We start from the raw sequence: 17,197 nt of genomic DNA, 5'->3' as shown, positions 1-17,197 counted from the left end.
ACGCTGATATGCTCTAAATACATTTCATTATCATCATCATGATTATATCACTAATTGTGTGTACACGGTAATGTGCTGCAGCGGCCCCCCTCCTGGGAGGTGTCTGAGGGACTGAATGATTAAAACATGTATGATGAACCGTGCATCAAAACGTCCCTGCGGGCTCCCTCGCCAGATACATGTAAGCGGCTCCGGTGACACTCGGAGCAGCCAGACAGCGGGAGGATGTGGTCTATCGAGGGTTGGAGGGCTGAGGAGGAACCTGCAGGCGATAACAAGACAGCAGGTGGATATCAGAGATGCAGGGGATTGACCTGAGCTGACCCCATCCATATCCATAAACCCTCACTACATAACCTGTATGCCTTCAGACACGACTCCAGCGCAGCCTGAATAATTCCACGAACACACAATAAGTAAACCAAAGGCCGGGGATCAAATTATGGCTGGGATTACTTTGGCCTGCGCCGGGGCCTGCTCCCGTTTCTTCATGTGTGGTTTGACAGGAGAGGATAAAGTTTTTGTGACAGCGTTTGATGAATGTTTCATCCAACATTCATGCGTTCCCGGGCTGGGATCGGGTCCCCAGTCAAAACCCACCAAAGACACACAGCAGGTGTGTGAAATATTCATTCGCTACACGCTTCATTAAGAATGAAACGTACCACGGTTCATTTATTCATTTCGATTATCGAAACAAAAGACAGAAAAATGAGAGATTAAAACACGGTGGGCGCGCTATTCTGTGTTTGTCACACAGATTTGTAACAATTTGTTTTGTGACAAATAACTCTGCCTGTTGAAATCCCGCTGTCATCTTGCTGAGAAGTCAGGCAGCTAGTGAGCGTGGAGCTTTTTTCATGTGCGGGCTGTAACAAATCACTGTCTGCCTGGGAATCTCCGGCTCTGCGTCCCACTGCAGCACCTCCACCTTTGACCGGTCCAGGAGCGTCCGGGGACTCGTCGCATTAAGCATGCTGATATGTATCTGAGCCATCAAGCGCGGACGGGACAGTTTTCATATTTCTTCATAATTGACGATGAAATGTCTCGTTGACGAGCGGCTGCGCTCGGACAGATGAAATGACTGATGTGGCGCCTGTCAAGGATTAGGCTCATTCCTCTTTTCTCTCGGAGTGGTGAATGTGTCATTGTGGAGCGCCAGCGCTGTTTCAACACGGACCCAATCTGGCTGAGTGATTGTGTCACATTGAATGCAAAATGTCCCCGTGGAACACATTAAAGTTTCATCTAATCTGCTCTAATTAAAACGAGGATGTGCAAGTCCTGACACACTGCCCAAGGCTGCGAGTGCTGATTCCTTCTGAGACTCAAAACACAACCATTATTCTACCTAAAGCAAACTCAAAGACGTGTTCAGTTTGCATTAGAAATTCATTTTAACTGTTTGTTTTTTATCTCAAAGGGAATGTGGTAGAATCTATGGAGACAAATATTGCAATGCAAATATTGCAGGATGCATACCCATTAAAGGTTTGATGGCACACATACATGTATATAAATGTGGGATTTACCAACAAACAGATACCTACTGTTTATATATTCATTCAGCTTAATTCAGTTAAACTTAATTGTTTTTTTTATCACATCTTAGTTGTAACTTCGGTTTGTGGCCCACAAAATCGTGATGCAATTGAAATATAAAAAGAGACAAAGACACTTAAAAAACAGTATGCAAAATGTAAAATATATAAATTGCTTATATCCACGGTGCGTGTGGGTAATTACAACACTCATTAACATATCCGAGGAAGGTTATTGATTGTGAATACTTCAGATGCATGCTGACAGTCTGTCGGTGGGTAATAGATTGATTGGCACTCAGGTGAAGTGGATCAGGGATGGTATTTACTGCGTTTGATCCAGTGCTATAGTTTCTATAGCTACGGAGGGTTAAAGGGCAAAACACAATCCCCTAGTATGATATAAATGATACACCTCTTTCATATGTTCACATTATCACACCTACAACTCTCTCTTTATGTTTGAAACAGAAGTCGTCCAACACACGTTCCTCTGCTTCTCACATGGAAATGAGCTGAACTTCTGCTCTCAGCGTGTTTCTTGTTTGTTGCTCAATATAAAGGCAGAGCCTATTAATGTCTGTTATCTGGATATAGACCCATGCATCAGCTTAACAGGAAGGCATTTAAACCAGTTGAAAAAAGATGAGGGGTACAGAAAACAGTTGATCACTGTAATATGTTCACTGATGATCACCCAGGTTTTTTTCAAGTGATGGGAATTCATTATGATTTTAATTTAATAAGGTATGTAAAACCACAATATGGAATAAATCAGTGGTTGCCCTGTTGGCTTGTGAATCCCTAAAATTAAGGAATGTCCCTTCATCACAGGTTACGGCGTGAGAGTGTAGACCTGCTGTGAGCAGATTAACAAATGATGTTCTCATATTATTTAATCTGAAGAAGATTCAAAGGTCAGAGTAGGTGAATGTATCCAATATTTAAGTGAATATACTGTATATCCCTTTAATCCTTAAAGCAGATTTATCTTGGGATGGGTTAGAAACTGGAATTATTATTATACCAATACAATATTAGATAAGTAAGAGATGGGGACAATCTTATAGGATTTGTCAAGTCTTCAACTTTGTTATTGGTTAGTGTCTTTGCAGCGGTTCTGTGTGACTATGTGACTGAAACATCTGTCAGTTTCATGAAGTAGTCAACTGTATTGCTGTTGACGCACACAGTGAACACAGTGAACTATTTAACTCCGCGGAGGAAGTCCCTCCTTCATCTCCTCCCGCGCTCGCCAACGTCACTTCCACCGCAACGGGGGAAAACATGGCGGCTGCCAGTCCGTCAGCTTCGGCACCAGCACAGCCCAGAGATTTAGTCGTTAAGACCGAGCCAGAGGCCGATGATGATCTGCACATTTGCCCGGAGGAGGTGCCGGTTAAGCGGGACCCCGTCGTCCCGCTCATGGCCCCGGTCAGCGGGCTGCAGCCGCTCGCCTGGTCTCATGACCACCGCCTGGCTGTGTGCACCACCAGCTCCGTGTCGCTGATGGAGCTGGTGTGCGACGTCCACAGCAGCAAGCAGGAGCTGACGCTGCACCGGACCTCGATCCCCGTCCCGACCGAGGCGATGAAACTGCGGGTAAATATCCACCAACGTCCACCTGGTTCCTCCTTCGGAAAGGAAACGGGATGGAGCCAGGTAGCTCTGTGGCGTTAGCTTAGCAAGTGCGACTCTCGGGAGAACTTTAGCAAGTAAACATTGAGACTGAGGGCTCAACCTGGAGCTGGTTGTGCTATCGAAGCTCTGTGTCGCCACGTGGTCGACTACCGCGTTCATTAAGTCTCTGATAGTTATAAAATGTAGTGTCAGGAAACAACAACAACCGTAGACTGCTGAGCTTGTTAGCATGGCGCTCCTTTACTCTCGGGCAGGGAGTGACTCTGTTAAAGGGGAGCGCCACCAATTCTTTAAATGCCACACTGTATCCTCCACTCATCTAAATGAACTGTCCTCAGCCTCTCTAGCAATCCTTAAACAACCCGCAGCTGTCTGTCAGGAAGTAAGTCAATGATTACAAGTAATCCTCAGGTATCTGCAGTAACCATTCATTGTGTTAAACTTAGTCAGATGATACAATGAATGCCTCCACCAGTTTGGAAACCATATTCACATAATGACAAATGAAAAACTATTAGTGAAATCAGTCTGTTTTTGTCTGGAGATGAAATGAAAACCATACAGAGGTGTTTTCAGACAAAAACAATAATATGCATCTTCTTGTATGTGCACTGGAGCGTCCACATGACTTTAATCTTCAGCCATTATGGATACGTGAAGCTCAGTCCCGGGACGCACAAACAACATTTTCAAACGGTTGGCACTTCCTCAGGCTAAAATATTTATCTGAAGATTCAATTTTTCATAGTATTTGCACCAAATGTTAAGTGGTGAGAAACGTAAAAACTGGAGTAAAGCGCTGTCCTGTCTACGTGCACTTCTGTTTCATTTGTCAGCTGTAATGTCCGTCACGTTTGACTGCATGCAGATGTGTTCTGTGTGGATTGCCAACTGTTTCAGCCAGAGAGACGATCGACTTCGTTTTTTAACAAAGTTTTTGAACAACATGCTTGTATTTTGCAACAAAAGTGCCCATAAATGTAAGGTAATACCACTGCTAATAAGTAACACACGTGTGTCTAAAGACTAGGTGATTACAAAATGACATCTGTGAGTCTATTGGAGCAGTGTTGCCACTATTTGTCTCCTTGTTAAGCAACCTGTGTAAACACGCCTCAGAAACGCAGCCAAGCTGCTATTCTCTTGTGTGCTATTAGTTTGGCGGCAGCAGAATTTTTTTTTTTTTTGTATATTCGTTATTTACTAAACTGAACTGAAAAGACGATTAAAGCGACGGAACACAAATGTTGATGGAGCAGAAAAAACAGTCTTGCTGTGGTGAATGTGTCTCGGCGCAGCTGCTCTGGCGTGTAAACATGATTGTTTATAGGTTCGTCTCCACTCCAAAAATCCACTTGGCAGATAAAACGCTGGCTGGAGCTGAATTTTATAATCCGCTCGGCACCGTGGCAGACAGGCAGAGTTGCTTTCCTGCTGTCATTTATAGATATGATTAAGTGCTTGTAAATGGGGGGGGCCACTGAGCAGGGAGCGGCAGATGATGGAGCCCAAAGAGGCCCCGCTCGGTCTGATGATGCTGAACAAGTTACATGTGGATGTTCCATTGAATGCACTTAAGGGTACTAAAGTGTGCGGACCTTTTACAATACAGCTGCAAATGTTGATTCATATGTACCCGACCTTTAACCTTCCATATTGCTTTCATTTGTGATTTTTACCATTTTGAAGGTGGGACCTGCGGCGGAGCTAGCTCAAGCAGTGGAGAAGTTCTCGGCGCACCAGGACCCCACAGTACGACAAGTTTTTCTGGCCGACAAAGTGATGAACCCGTCGATAGGAGCGCACAAGGGAATAAAATATGCCAGTTGGTCTCCGTTAGGTTGTGACTCGAGCGGGCGCTGTCTGCTCGCTTGCCTAACACTCGACCACAGACTCACCATCCACAACAGCCACAAGCGTCTGGAGTGGAACACGCTCGTCGACCTCACCAAAACGTACAGCGACCGGCTAAAGGAGCGAGGCTACTCCAAAAAGGACAACAAGCCCCCGCAGGCAAATCTGCTGGACTTCGACGAGCTGCAGCGGCGCTTCCGCATGCAGACTCCTCTGAGGATGGAGTGGTCGAGCGTTTACACGACCAAACAGGTCCAGCCGAACAACACGTGCAAAGACATGGAGATGGTCCTCCTCGCCGTCTTAATGGAAAACGGTGACCTCGTTCTGTGGAAGTTTGTGTTGCCCTTTTTGGACGATGCCGAGGTCGTGTTTTATGACATCGTCGAGTCGGACGTGACTAGACCGAGTGACCTGGCGTGGTGGGAGTACGAAAGCACAGACCGGCGGATGAGCGGCCTGATCGTCGGCAGCGAGGTGGGGCCCGTCAAGATCGTGCCGGTCAGCCTGTCGGGGGTGAAGGGCTACTTCACCCTCCGCCACCCGGTCATCCTCTGGAAGGAGTGTGATGAGATCGCCGTGGAAAACCTCAAATGTGTCCCGATGATCCACCCGATCCAGAAATCCAGCTGCAGCCTCATCGTGGCCTCGCGCGGCTGCTACGTCTTCTGGTGCCTGCTCATGATTTCGCCGGCCGGACTAAATGTGCACAACTCTCACGTGGCCGGGCTGCACTCGCTCCCGGTGGTCTCCCTGGCGATCAGTCAGCACGGTGTCGCGGTGTACACGTGTTCCGTGGACGGGTGGATAAAAAAGCTGACTCCAACGTTCACGGAGAACACGTTGATTTTCAAACAAGAGGACTTGCTGCGGCCCGAAAACCTCTCTGAGAGGAGGATACACGGGATAGCGGTGAGCCGCAACGGAGCGTACATCGCGCTTGCCAGCACGCAAGGTATGGTGGACGGCTATCATCCAGTCAACAGGACCTACCAGGTTCACTTTGTGACCCTGAAAACATCGGAGGCGGCCGCGACGCTGCTGCTTAAGTCCCCCACGCAGAACTTGTACAAATCGGTCGACCTGCTCGATCTCGTGAGGTGGCAGATTTTGAAAAGCAAGTGCATCCCCGCGTCGCTGCTGGACGAGCTCGACCGAAAGATCCAGGAGGTCGACTCACCCTACTTGTGGCGCTTCAAGCTCTTCCTGGTGCGGATACTTTACCAGTCCCTGCAGACGCCCCCCACGGATCACCGCTGGAAACCGACGCACGAGGAGAACAAGGTGTTTGTAAGGGATGAGGAGGAGGAGGAAGACGGGAAGGACAAAGACGACGCTGCGCAGGGGGAAGGAGAGCCCGGTGGAGTGAAACGGGAGGAGGAGCAGATGGAGGAGGTGCAGGCTTGGATCAATGCTGTGGAGACCCACATGATGAGGGAGAACATGAAGAAGGTGCTGGGGGTGGTGTACCTCAACACCTGGATTGCTCAGAACACCAGCATTCCTACCTGTGGCCTGGTGGAGTACCTCTCCAGAGACACTAACGACAGAGCGTCAGAGGTAAAACTCACCTCACCTTCTTGCCACCAAATGATCTTTTTTTAAATTATTTTTCCAGATCAAAGTTACTTTAGGTCAGGTATAGGCTGACGATCCCAAATCGTATACAATTCAACATATTGCAGCAGCAGAGTGTAAATGGCCAAAAGTATGTGGACGGCTGGAATATTACAACCGTATGTGATTCTACATCTGCTGTAGCATTAACATTTCCCAAAAAGGTCCCAGGAAAGTGTCTCATTAGTTCCTTAATGTGCTGCACTTCCTGTTGAAGCCGGTTGGTGAGGGTCGAATGTGTAACCCTTTGACTGTTTGTTTGTAAGAAGTGGACGTTGTCACTGTGACCCGTTGGTTTGTGGACTGCTGTTTGAAGCCTTGTGCATTTTGGCCATCGTCTTTTTGTTTTTTGTCCGTCACCATTTTGGCTTTTTGAAACCAGAAGTGACAGGAAAGTTATAGCTAAGTACAACTGAACGCTGAATAATTTATAGGCGAGCCAAACGTGTAACAATTATTTTTCATGAAGTGAAAACACACTGAAAGGGTTAAACTCCCAGACCGCACAACTCCGTGGTATTGACCTGTCAATGACAAGGTAGCCCCGCCCTAAAGCGTACCCTATAGTCTGAATGGGACCATCATTTACTAAATGAACATCATGCTGTATTGAAGAAGACTTGAAACTAGAGATTGAGACCATAAACTCATGTTTACAATGTTTACTGAGGTCATAAATCAAGAGAGAAGTAGAGTCATTTTCTCAGACTTCTATACAACCAGAGGAGTCGCCCCCTGCTGGCCACTAGAAAGAATGCAAGTTTAAGGCCCTTACTCATTGGCTTCACTTTTCAGACCCGTAGGTCGCTGCCTTGTGTCACCCAATGGGCTGTTAGTTATGGGGGAGAAGGGCGGTTTGTTTTGATTGACTGAGCAGAAAGGTGGGATTATTGAAAACACTTCTGATTGTTTTGTCGGTTGGACTTTATAGATGCACCCAGTGGTGCAGCATGACACCCCCACGGTTTTTCAGGAAGACCAAGTGTCCATTTCATGGGATCTTAGATTGGAACTGTGGGTTCAAGCAAACAATGAAAAACCAGAGTGTCCACATAATGTAGCCTTAAACCGTGTGCTGCAGCAATTACTAATATCCCATTATTCACACACTGACTGCTGTTCGGCAAAAGTTACATAGGTTTGCTTCAATGGTTTTAATTGTTTTTCTGTTTATTTTTAACAAAATGACAACGTAACTACAGAAATATTCAAAATGGTTCTTGCATATATAAAAACACTGAACCTTTTTTTTTTTTTTTTTTTCTCTTTAGGAAGCTATTGCTTAAAAGTATTAAGCCCTTATGAGAAAAGCACTGAACTCACATTTAGGCTGTCTTCTCTGCTACCATTGCCTTCATTGACACTAGCTGTGTGTCCGTGTGTGTGTCATCCCTCTCAGGTCCTGATTGGCCACATCAAGAACAAGATGAACAAGCAGACGTTCTCGGAGCGCTGCAGCCTGTGTCAGGCCGTGCTGCCCTTCTCGGACCACAAACAAGCCGTCTGTAAAAACGGTCACATGTGGCTCAGGTAGATGGAGAGGGCTCTCTTCCACAAGTTCAAATACAATCCACTAAAGATGGTTTTTATTAGCTTTAGCCTCGACGTGCCTGGCGGGACATGAATTTAATCTTAATGCCAAATGCCTTCTTTGGCGGTTTATTTATCTTCACAGAGCAGTAATCAAGCCTCCCACCTTTTGATATTTACCCACGCGCCACTCTCATCGTCTCATAAATATCATCTGTCAAACACGTCTCCTGGCTTCTCGCTAGCTGGAACGTGGCACCTCTGGTGGGCACTGAGAGGGGGATCTGTGCCCGTTAGTTGTACCTCAGTGCAGTTCCTGCTCTACTTTTGTGTGTGTGTGTGTGTGTGTGTGTGTGTGTGTGTGTGTGTGTGTGTCTCTGTCCCTGCCAGCCAGCTCTCTAATGCCGTCCTCTCGCTCTCCTCCAGGTGTGTGTTGTCATACCAGGCCTGCCAGACGCTGACGTTCAGACGTTGCCTCCTGCTGGATACCATCGCCAGACTGCCAGAGCCTGAGGGTAAGCGCCACTTTCCATCTCCCTCCGCCTCCGTTTCACAGTTGCACTCTCAATCAGCCGTCGCCTCCTGTCACCTTCAACGTCGGCCTTCATCCCGCTCCGCCGCTCACAGTCATCGCTTGACATTTCGGATTTGGAGTCGGTCGAAAACTTCATCCTGAACGAACATGAGTGATTGTAGAAATTAGCTGTGTTTTTGTTTTAGGGAAACTGTTTGAATTGGATTATTGTGTCTTTTCTTTGTGGCTGATTTATGATCAACTGGAGAGTAAAATCATTGGTCAGGAAGCGCAGTTTTATTTTGGGATTTGTTTCGTCTTGTGCAACCTGTACTGAACAATGCAGGACAAAAGCTAAAATGGACTACAATGTTTTACAAATGTACTCTTGTCCCAAATGTAAACTTTACAAATTCATGAGAAGTTTCATTGCATTTGACAACAGCGAACATGTGAAATCCTGAAACAAGTACGCAGCACTCATTTAGTTACGCCATTTGGGCAGATGCACAAAGGAAAGATCCTCGTGTATCACTCAGGTTTGTAATTGACCCTTCAATCATAGCATAGCGTCAGCTCACAGGTCATCTTTTGAACCTGTTTTCCACACTGATCAATGCACTACACCAAATGCCAAAAAACCAGCTCGAGTGGCTTTTTAATGTGGTTCCTGCAGAGGTTAGAGTGGGGAGAGACAAACACTGAGGACTGGCTGCTACATGCATCCCAGGTGTTTGTGGGTCTTGGAGCACCTGAGGCTGCTCGGGTCATTGCAGCCTATCTGAGCTGCAGACTGACAGGTCGGTGCAGTTGTGGCATCTGTCAGTATAAACATCGTCCCACCTCCTGTCTCTAACGATGCCTGCCTTCTTTTAGATTTGGTTTTTAAACCACCTGTGGTAATCATTGTCGGCTCTTACTGTATTAAAACCCATTTTTTGGCCAACGGACACTGCTGGCTTCGTCTAACAGTAAGAGTAATGGTCGTTGTGTACATGTTTCGTCAGGTCATTCAGAACTTGTTTTGCCTCCCCACAGACCCGGAGTGGATAAAGAAGATCCTGCAGGCGCCCTGCACGCTCTGCGACTCTCCGATGATCTAGAGCCGACCGGTGGGAGGAACCTCAGGGCTTCCCTGCGACCTCCAGAGCTTCCCGCTCTGACGCAGGGTCCACTTTTGTCAGACGTCACTGTTAAGACTTTTTTTTTAAAAAAATTTTATTCATGTATTTTGTTCATGTTCTATTTCTTTATATTGGTATCTTTTTAAAAGTTCAAATAAAAGGCTTTGATTATGCGTTCTAGCTGGTATTTCCTCTCAAGAGGAAGTGTTCCCCCCCGCGTGGCTTTAAATTCATATTTTACTGAGGTAAAGCATTTTGGACTCAAACTTTACAGATTTCTTTATTTCCTCCCTTCTCAAACAAATTCCCAGCCAGACGCAGTGTTTGCACGAGGGTGCAAAGAAACAAAATTTAAAATGTACTCGTATGTGGAGGTTTCTATTATTCAGTAGGACTTCAGGGCACCATAAATAAGCTCCCTTATTTTCCTTATGTTGACTATATTTCCAAACCTTTTGGTGTAGTTTTTATTGCAAGTAAGTGGAACTTACTCTGCTAGTCCTATTTTAGTCAGGCGCTCTTTTTCTTTTTTCTTTCTTTCTCCCTTCTCTTTTTGAGCGCAACAAATAACACACTCTGAATAATACATACTCTGGAAAAAGCTCAACATACCTACTTTAATTGGCACTGTAAAACAATTTCCAAGCTGTGGGTGGAGGTGGGTGGTGGTGGCGCTCAGTCATTCCCTCAGATGAGGACTTCCGCTAATGTAAACGCAGAAGAGATGGAGAGGCGAGGTGGATGAGATGAGCAAGAGGCAGGAAGAAAGTGGAAAGTGTGCTTAAAAAGCCGGCGCGGTCCCTCCCGCGGGAGTGCGTCGTAATGAGATTCAGCAGTAATGAGGGACAGAACATGGCGCCAGATGTGATTCTAATTCTAATCAAGGAGGGGAGGGTGGCAGTGATGGGGAGGGAGGGGGGGAGTTAGAGAGCATATTGTTAAATACAATTAACCCTTTTTTCATATTTGGAGGGAACAAGGGCTGAAGGGAGGGGCTACAGGCTCGGCAGCATGTTCTCGGCCCCCTTCTGGAGACTTGAGAGGTCGGCGGCCGGCGATCAAAGACCTGAGACCTGAGAGACCGGGCCAGCAGCAGAGCCTCCTCGATCCACCGCCAACTCTCATCCCTTACATCAGCAGGGCCCGGCAGAGGTGGGCCGGGGTCTGCCCCCCCTCTGGTGACACTGGAGATGATAGCCTGCCCCGGGGCGAGGAGAGAGGAGGCAGCTCGCCTCCAAACACACAGGACTTCATGAAAGGGGAACTTTTCTTTTATTTATTTCTTTTTTTTAAGCCCACATTTCTTTACCCAGTGGTGTCATTTATTGGCCCAGGACTCGGTGAAGGTTCGCTGCTTTTGGGGAAGAAAGGGATGTCTCCCGCTTTACTAGAAAGTGAATCATTTATCACATTATTCTGTGCAGCACTAGTGGAATGATTAGTTTTAGCAGCGCAGCGGTGAAAAGCGTCCATGAATGCACACGCAGGGGAAAGGGTAAAAACAATACCAGCAAAATATCCCATTAAGTAAATTTGCTGCTTGTTTAAGCGTAATGATGATTTACTGACACCACTCACTGTTATCCCGTTGTTGACTAGCTAACCGTTGGATGATCCTAAATTCTGCTTTTAGTGCAAAGATTCTCTGGGATGTGCAAAAAGTTACCGCCCATATGGACTTTTTTTTTTTTTTTTTTTTTACAGGACACGCAACAAACGTGTACAAAGCAATTGATCACGAATGTTCGTTCTTAACTTTGGAAACTAGTTTGACAAGAAAAAAAATATATATTGGTCCAGGTCCACTTACTAGCTTTTTGCAGAGCTTTCAATCACATCTCATGGTCTTCTTCAGCAGGAAGGAGATGTGTGAAGCATGCTCAGCTTCTACGCTAATAAAAAGCTTGTAAGTGGAGTTACATTTTTATCATGTCGAATTATAAAACCATTGTTTTCCGTGCACTCCGCTTGAAAAAGCTTTTGAGATTTGGCTCTTTTGTTTTTACACGTCGAGCGACACACGTCTGTGGGACTGCTCCCTTTCCCAACCTAAACTAAAAAACGTTGCCATAACCTGCCAAAATAAGAAAAGAAACTGGACCAAATAGGCGTGGCAATTTTGTTACATAAAAACATATTTCTTTGGTTCAGTTATTCTCTCTGTCCACGGTATCTTTTACCAGAATAAGTCTCAGACGAGCAAACAAAGGAATAGAAGGTCAAAGGAAATGGGCCAATCCCATTCCTTATTTTTACCCCTACCACTCATGTTTGAGTGCTTTTCGACCTGCTCCTCGGAGCAGAGTGACGAGGGTTGGTGGTTGAAATCCTCCTCTATGCAATGGGTTAACCCCTGGGGACCCTGAAACTCCGTAGAGGTTGATGCCGTTCTACTTCTTGTCAGAATAGCGGTGCTCTGTCGGATAGCGACCCGAGTTCCTACCCTGCCATAGCAGCGGTACCAAGTCGTTAAGTTAAATTACACATTACACATTACAGTCCCTGAAAGCCTCGTACTGAGCTGTTCACCGGCTCTGGCTGGAGGTGGTGTGATGTGTTTGGTGCCTTCACGGCCTCCAGGTTCCAGGTTTTTTTTCTAAGCCTGGGGATTGGGTGCTCTGTGTTGTAGTTTGTCAAGTGGAAGTGGCTCCTCAGGTTGTAATGTTCCTGTCACTGATAGGTGGAGACCAGCGCTGTTACAGAGGTTAGCTGTGTTTGGTTGATCCTCCTCCCGCTTTAATATAATAATCCGTCAAAGAGCAGCTCCACTCGTAATTACCTGCTTCCCCACCCTCTCCTCTCCCACTGTCTTTGCTCTCAACACTTCAAACGGGGGATTTTTCTCTTTGCATACAATATTTATATTCTTTATGTCAGTGGAGGGGTGGCATAAAACATTCATGGCACCTTTTCACACCTTAATTTCATGTGATATTCCTTTTGTTTAGATTTGATTTTGAACATATGTCCCCCGGTATTCTCTCAAGACCATCAATTCATTGTCGCTTCAGAATATTCCGGTTCGCAATGTAAGAGGTGGCAGCCGCCGCCCCCCCCCCCCCGTTGACATGTGACTGCATCACCTGGCGGGATCGCGACACCGTGTTCGTACACCTGCTGCTTCTCTCCTGTTGACTCTTCATACGTTTTGTCACATTTCTGAGGAAAGATAAACGGCATGAGACGAGACAAATTTGTCAAACGTCAGCGATGCCGTTCATGTCTACTAGCTCTCTGTCGATGTCTCTAGTTGTTTCAGGCCTCTGTGGGTAAACCACTGAGCAGCGCTGCTTCATGGCAATGCTGAATATTAGTATTTATGCATCGTGTTGAAATACTCTGATTTGTGAGGTATTTAATATGCAGGATTAGTCAAAACAGACATTTCTGTTCAGTTCTTTAACAGTTTCTCTGTTCAAACATTTAAAAAAGCTAAGCAAAACCAATTTCACAGTTTCCGTGATGTACATTGTTAGAGGATGTTAAATCCAGAATAAGAAAACTCTGTTTATCTCGCCTCACTGGTGATGACATCCTGACGTTTGGAGGAGAACAAATAGACAGAACATGACACCAAATCAATAGTTTCCTTCCTGGAAACCCTCGTCTTTTTCCTGAACGTATTCTAGGTCTGTGAAAGAAAAGGCTTCATATTGACAATTATGCAATTTGTACCATCAACAAAAGTGTTTACGGTACACTTATGCATACGGTACCAGTAAACGGTAGAGGTGCAGGGCTATGTAGCATAACCTATATATACCTATGATCTATATCCCGATCAATCGTAACAATTTGTTTAATAAATATAAATGTAATAATGGGTTTTAGTAAAAATACATATCTGATTCATCATGTTAGTAATTAGACACATGTGCTTTATTGGCCAGCCCTTACAGAAATCTTACTTTGCTTTTCTTTACAGTAACTATCGCTGTAGCATCCAGACAAGAAGCAGGTAGTCCTGGCTGTCTGTAAAGTTAGGGCCCAGAAATACACCACAGCAAACACCAGAGGCAATCCAGAGTTGCATCATTGCACTTCTGCAGCTGCTGACTTCCTCCACCCCCCCCCCCCCGAACTTGTCAGTGCTAATGAAGTCAGTATGCAAGGTTGTCTTCTGCTCTCTCTGAACCGGCGGGGTGAACATGCTTGTCTAACTGGTTGACTCCTCCGCTCTGTCGTCCCCGGGGAGCGGAGGGAGGGAGGGCGGTGACCCGAGACCAGCCGAGGGGTCGGGAGGGGTCGGGAGGGGAGGGGAGGGGAGGGGAGGGGGGGGCTGGAGGTTGCATGTCCATCATTAGAGTCACTATTTGTTCCCGGCTTTGAGAGCGCTGAGGTGGAACTAATACTGAACAGCAGAATGGACATGGAGAGGGAGGGCCACTTTTTACTGCCACATTAATTAAGCTCACTCTCAACATGCTCCCCGTCTCCCCTCCTCGGCTGTAATTAAGTGGAGGGGCCGCATCCCGTGGACGTTTAACGCTACATCCTCACCGGGAGTACTCAAGTACTGTGCTTTTGTACTTCCACTTGTACTCACTACATTTGAGAAGGGAATCAAACTAATGATGACTTTCATGGTTTATCAATGAAAACCGTATAAAAAATAGTGAACAATGGCCACGCAAGTTCCCAAACCCCAAAGTGAGAATTTCAAATCGTTTCCAAAATGTTCTATTTACAAAGATATCAGCCATCAAAAAGCAGCGCTGGGGAAGCTGGAGCCAGAGGATGTTTGGTAAATGACTTCAATGATTAATGGATTCTATGGAAGTCTCTGAAATGTCAACGTTCCAGAAACAAGCAAACAAAGCCACGAGGTCGAGCGCCTGCATCCCGATGTTTGATCACGCGTCAGTCGATCCTCCCCAAAAAAATGGATTGAGCGAAGCTGCAAGCGGAGCGGGATTACCAACCGGGCGAAGCAGGCAACATGTCCCCGGGCCCCCAGACCCTCAAGGGGCCCGAAGGTTCCAGGTTTACCGTGTGGCAATTAGCACGTGGTGATTTAATTAATTGCACATTTGTTAGTTGAAGACCCTGAAAGCTTATTTTCCCAATCAACCACTTACTGTGGGCTGAGCTCAGGTGCACCTCCATACACCAATCACAGTTCAGTTATTTTTTATATTGGTTTGTTTATTTTCACAGGACACTGTCAATCAAATCAGTTCAGACCACAGACAAGAAAATGATGATTGTTGCTTATTCAGTCATGAATATTTAACGTGATGAGGAACTTAAGATTGACATGTTTTCTGTTTCCACTAATAAAGCACAATAAAAACTGATGGGTGGCCTCAAGTAAGTCAAATCTAGTGTATGGGCTTTATGTTATTAATACATATCAGCTTTATCAAGTTACCACAAACAAATTATTAATAACTACAATCACATTGCACAGAAGGACGGGGTCAGAAGGGGCCCACGGGTCATTATTTTGCTCCTCATCAGCTTATCATGTGAACCATCAATGACATCCGTCTCATGTTTAGGACTCGAACATGAACCATTTGTCTAAATCAGAGGTTCCCGACCTGGGGACCGCTATGAAAATATAAGGGGTCCCGACTGAGATAAAAAGGTTTGAAGGGCCACATATAGCTTTGTTTTTAAGGGGGCACAAGCCAGAACGGTCTAAATGAGTACATGTCACTGCCTAGTTGGATCTCCAGCGTCGTGGATTTTCATCATCGGTGGCTGAGCATGTACCCGTCGTTGAAAGCTGTGACAGGAATGAGAACATTTGATACTTAAATGCATTTTACTGATAATGCTTGGGTAATGTCTCTCGGGTAAAAGATTTAGCGTAATGAGTTCCTGTGTGATGTAGCCCTGAGTGTGATTGATGGACAGTTAGTTCTTCGTCGCTATAGAACTATATATATATATATTTTTTTTCCCTTTAAGTCGACAGGGATAAGAGAACAAGAGGCACTGGTGGCTGTGCCTGAGCGTGTTGTTCTGATCTAAAGTGAAACATAATGTTCAGCGGGCCTGCAAGACGTCGGGTGGTGCGTGTTGGTAAAGCGCGGCGGTTGATGGGTGTCTGTCTCCATCAGCGCTGGCACCGTGAAGTGACAGCTCTCTGTAACGGTGACAAGTCGAGGTTCCAGCGGAGACAGATTGCCTTCAGGTGGCTCCGTTTTCAAAATCTCGCCGACAATGTGGAGCGCTTAACTTTCCGTTTGAAGGCTGAAGGGCTCTCTGCGCCTTTTATATTCCTACATTTCAGCGGGGAGAGACAGTGGGGATGGGGGGATGGGCTCATTTGAGAGTTTGCTTTAATATCCGTCTTTCAGAGATCAGAGGGTGTCATATGCTCACACCTCATATTTCATAGCATCAATCACGGGCCATGTAAAATTCCCTTAAAAGTGCATTATGCAATATAATAGCAGGTTTGGGTGACATTTATGTGCCAAAGGGAGGAAGGCTGATTACAGACCTATTGCCTTTTACAAAAAGGATTTCATCACACGGGGAATCTTTGCCAATTTCTCCGACTGCAGGCGATGACTGGAGTTAGAAATGAACTTTGTGCCTCTCCTATTGATACGTATGAGTTTGCACATGCAAATAATGACACCTTAAAGCAAACACCAGACGTTTTTGGGAGGATTTTCACAATAGTTCTCATGACTTCTTGTTGAAACACTGTTTGAGCAGTTGATCTAGATAATCCGTGTGCGAGAATAAGAGTGAGAGAATTATTTCAGGGCCTGGTTATGCAGAGTTTATAATGAGTATTTTTGTTGCTTAAAAAAAAGAGGAAATACCGGTAATAACTATGTGCAAAACCATTAGAATGAATATTTATGTTTGCTCGTTATGAAATATTCATTAAGTCGGTATAAAAAAAGAACAAGCAATGGGACTGGGGAGAGAGAGATTGTGTGTATTTGTGTGTAAACTGGGGGCGGCGGGGCCCTCACACACCTATCGCACAGGAGTACTGACAAAACCCCTGGATTGAATATCTGACATCTCTTAACAAAAGCAGCAGCGGTAGCATCTTCCTCCCCTTGTTTGTTTTGTAATTTCCTCCATCTCTCCCTCTTTCTCTCTCCCTCTGCCTGAGGTGATACGAGTCCCTCCGTTCATCCGATCTCCCTCTCTCTCTCTCTCTCTTTTTCTCCACCTTTCATTCCCTCCCTTCCCCTCGGTTCCATCTACCCAAATTAAGAAATTAATGAGGGATAGGTTCTTCACCAACTGCCCCCGCAATGTTTACCACTGATGAAATTATAATGCAGGCCCTGCTGTATTATTTATAAGCCAATTAGGGGAAGTGTTACTTGATTTGATGGGGAGCCGACACACAGAGTACATTTAACTAATGGAGACCAAGAGAGTAAAGGGAGGGG

The 17,197-nt window shown here is 45.7% G+C and overlaps 1 protein-coding gene across 1 annotated transcript; it reads left to right on the top strand.

Moving 5' to 3' along the window:
• Positions 1-2,801: 2,801 nt before the first annotated feature.
• Positions 2,802-13,884, top strand: gtf3c4 (general transcription factor IIIC, polypeptide 4). The gene is made up of 5 exons (XM_031855485.1): positions 2,802-3,146; positions 4,875-6,599; positions 8,056-8,186; positions 8,613-8,701; positions 9,739-13,884. Exons 1-5 carry the CDS (start codon positions 2,832-2,834, stop codon positions 9,801-9,803), a joined length of 2,325 nt encoding a protein of 774 aa, XP_031711345.1. The 5' UTR covers positions 2,802-2,831; the 3' UTR covers positions 9,804-13,884.
• The last annotated feature ends 3,313 nt before the right edge of the window (positions 13,885-17,197 follow it).

Source organism: Anarrhichthys ocellatus, unplaced genomic scaffold (genome assembly GCF_004355925.1).
Source record: "Anarrhichthys ocellatus isolate YVR2014 unplaced genomic scaffold, GSC_Weel_1.0 scaffold16, whole genome shotgun sequence".
NCBI classification, from domain to species: domain Eukaryota; kingdom Metazoa; phylum Chordata; class Actinopteri; order Perciformes; family Anarhichadidae; genus Anarrhichthys; species Anarrhichthys ocellatus.
This window is presented reverse-complemented; position numbering and strand designations above follow the sequence as displayed.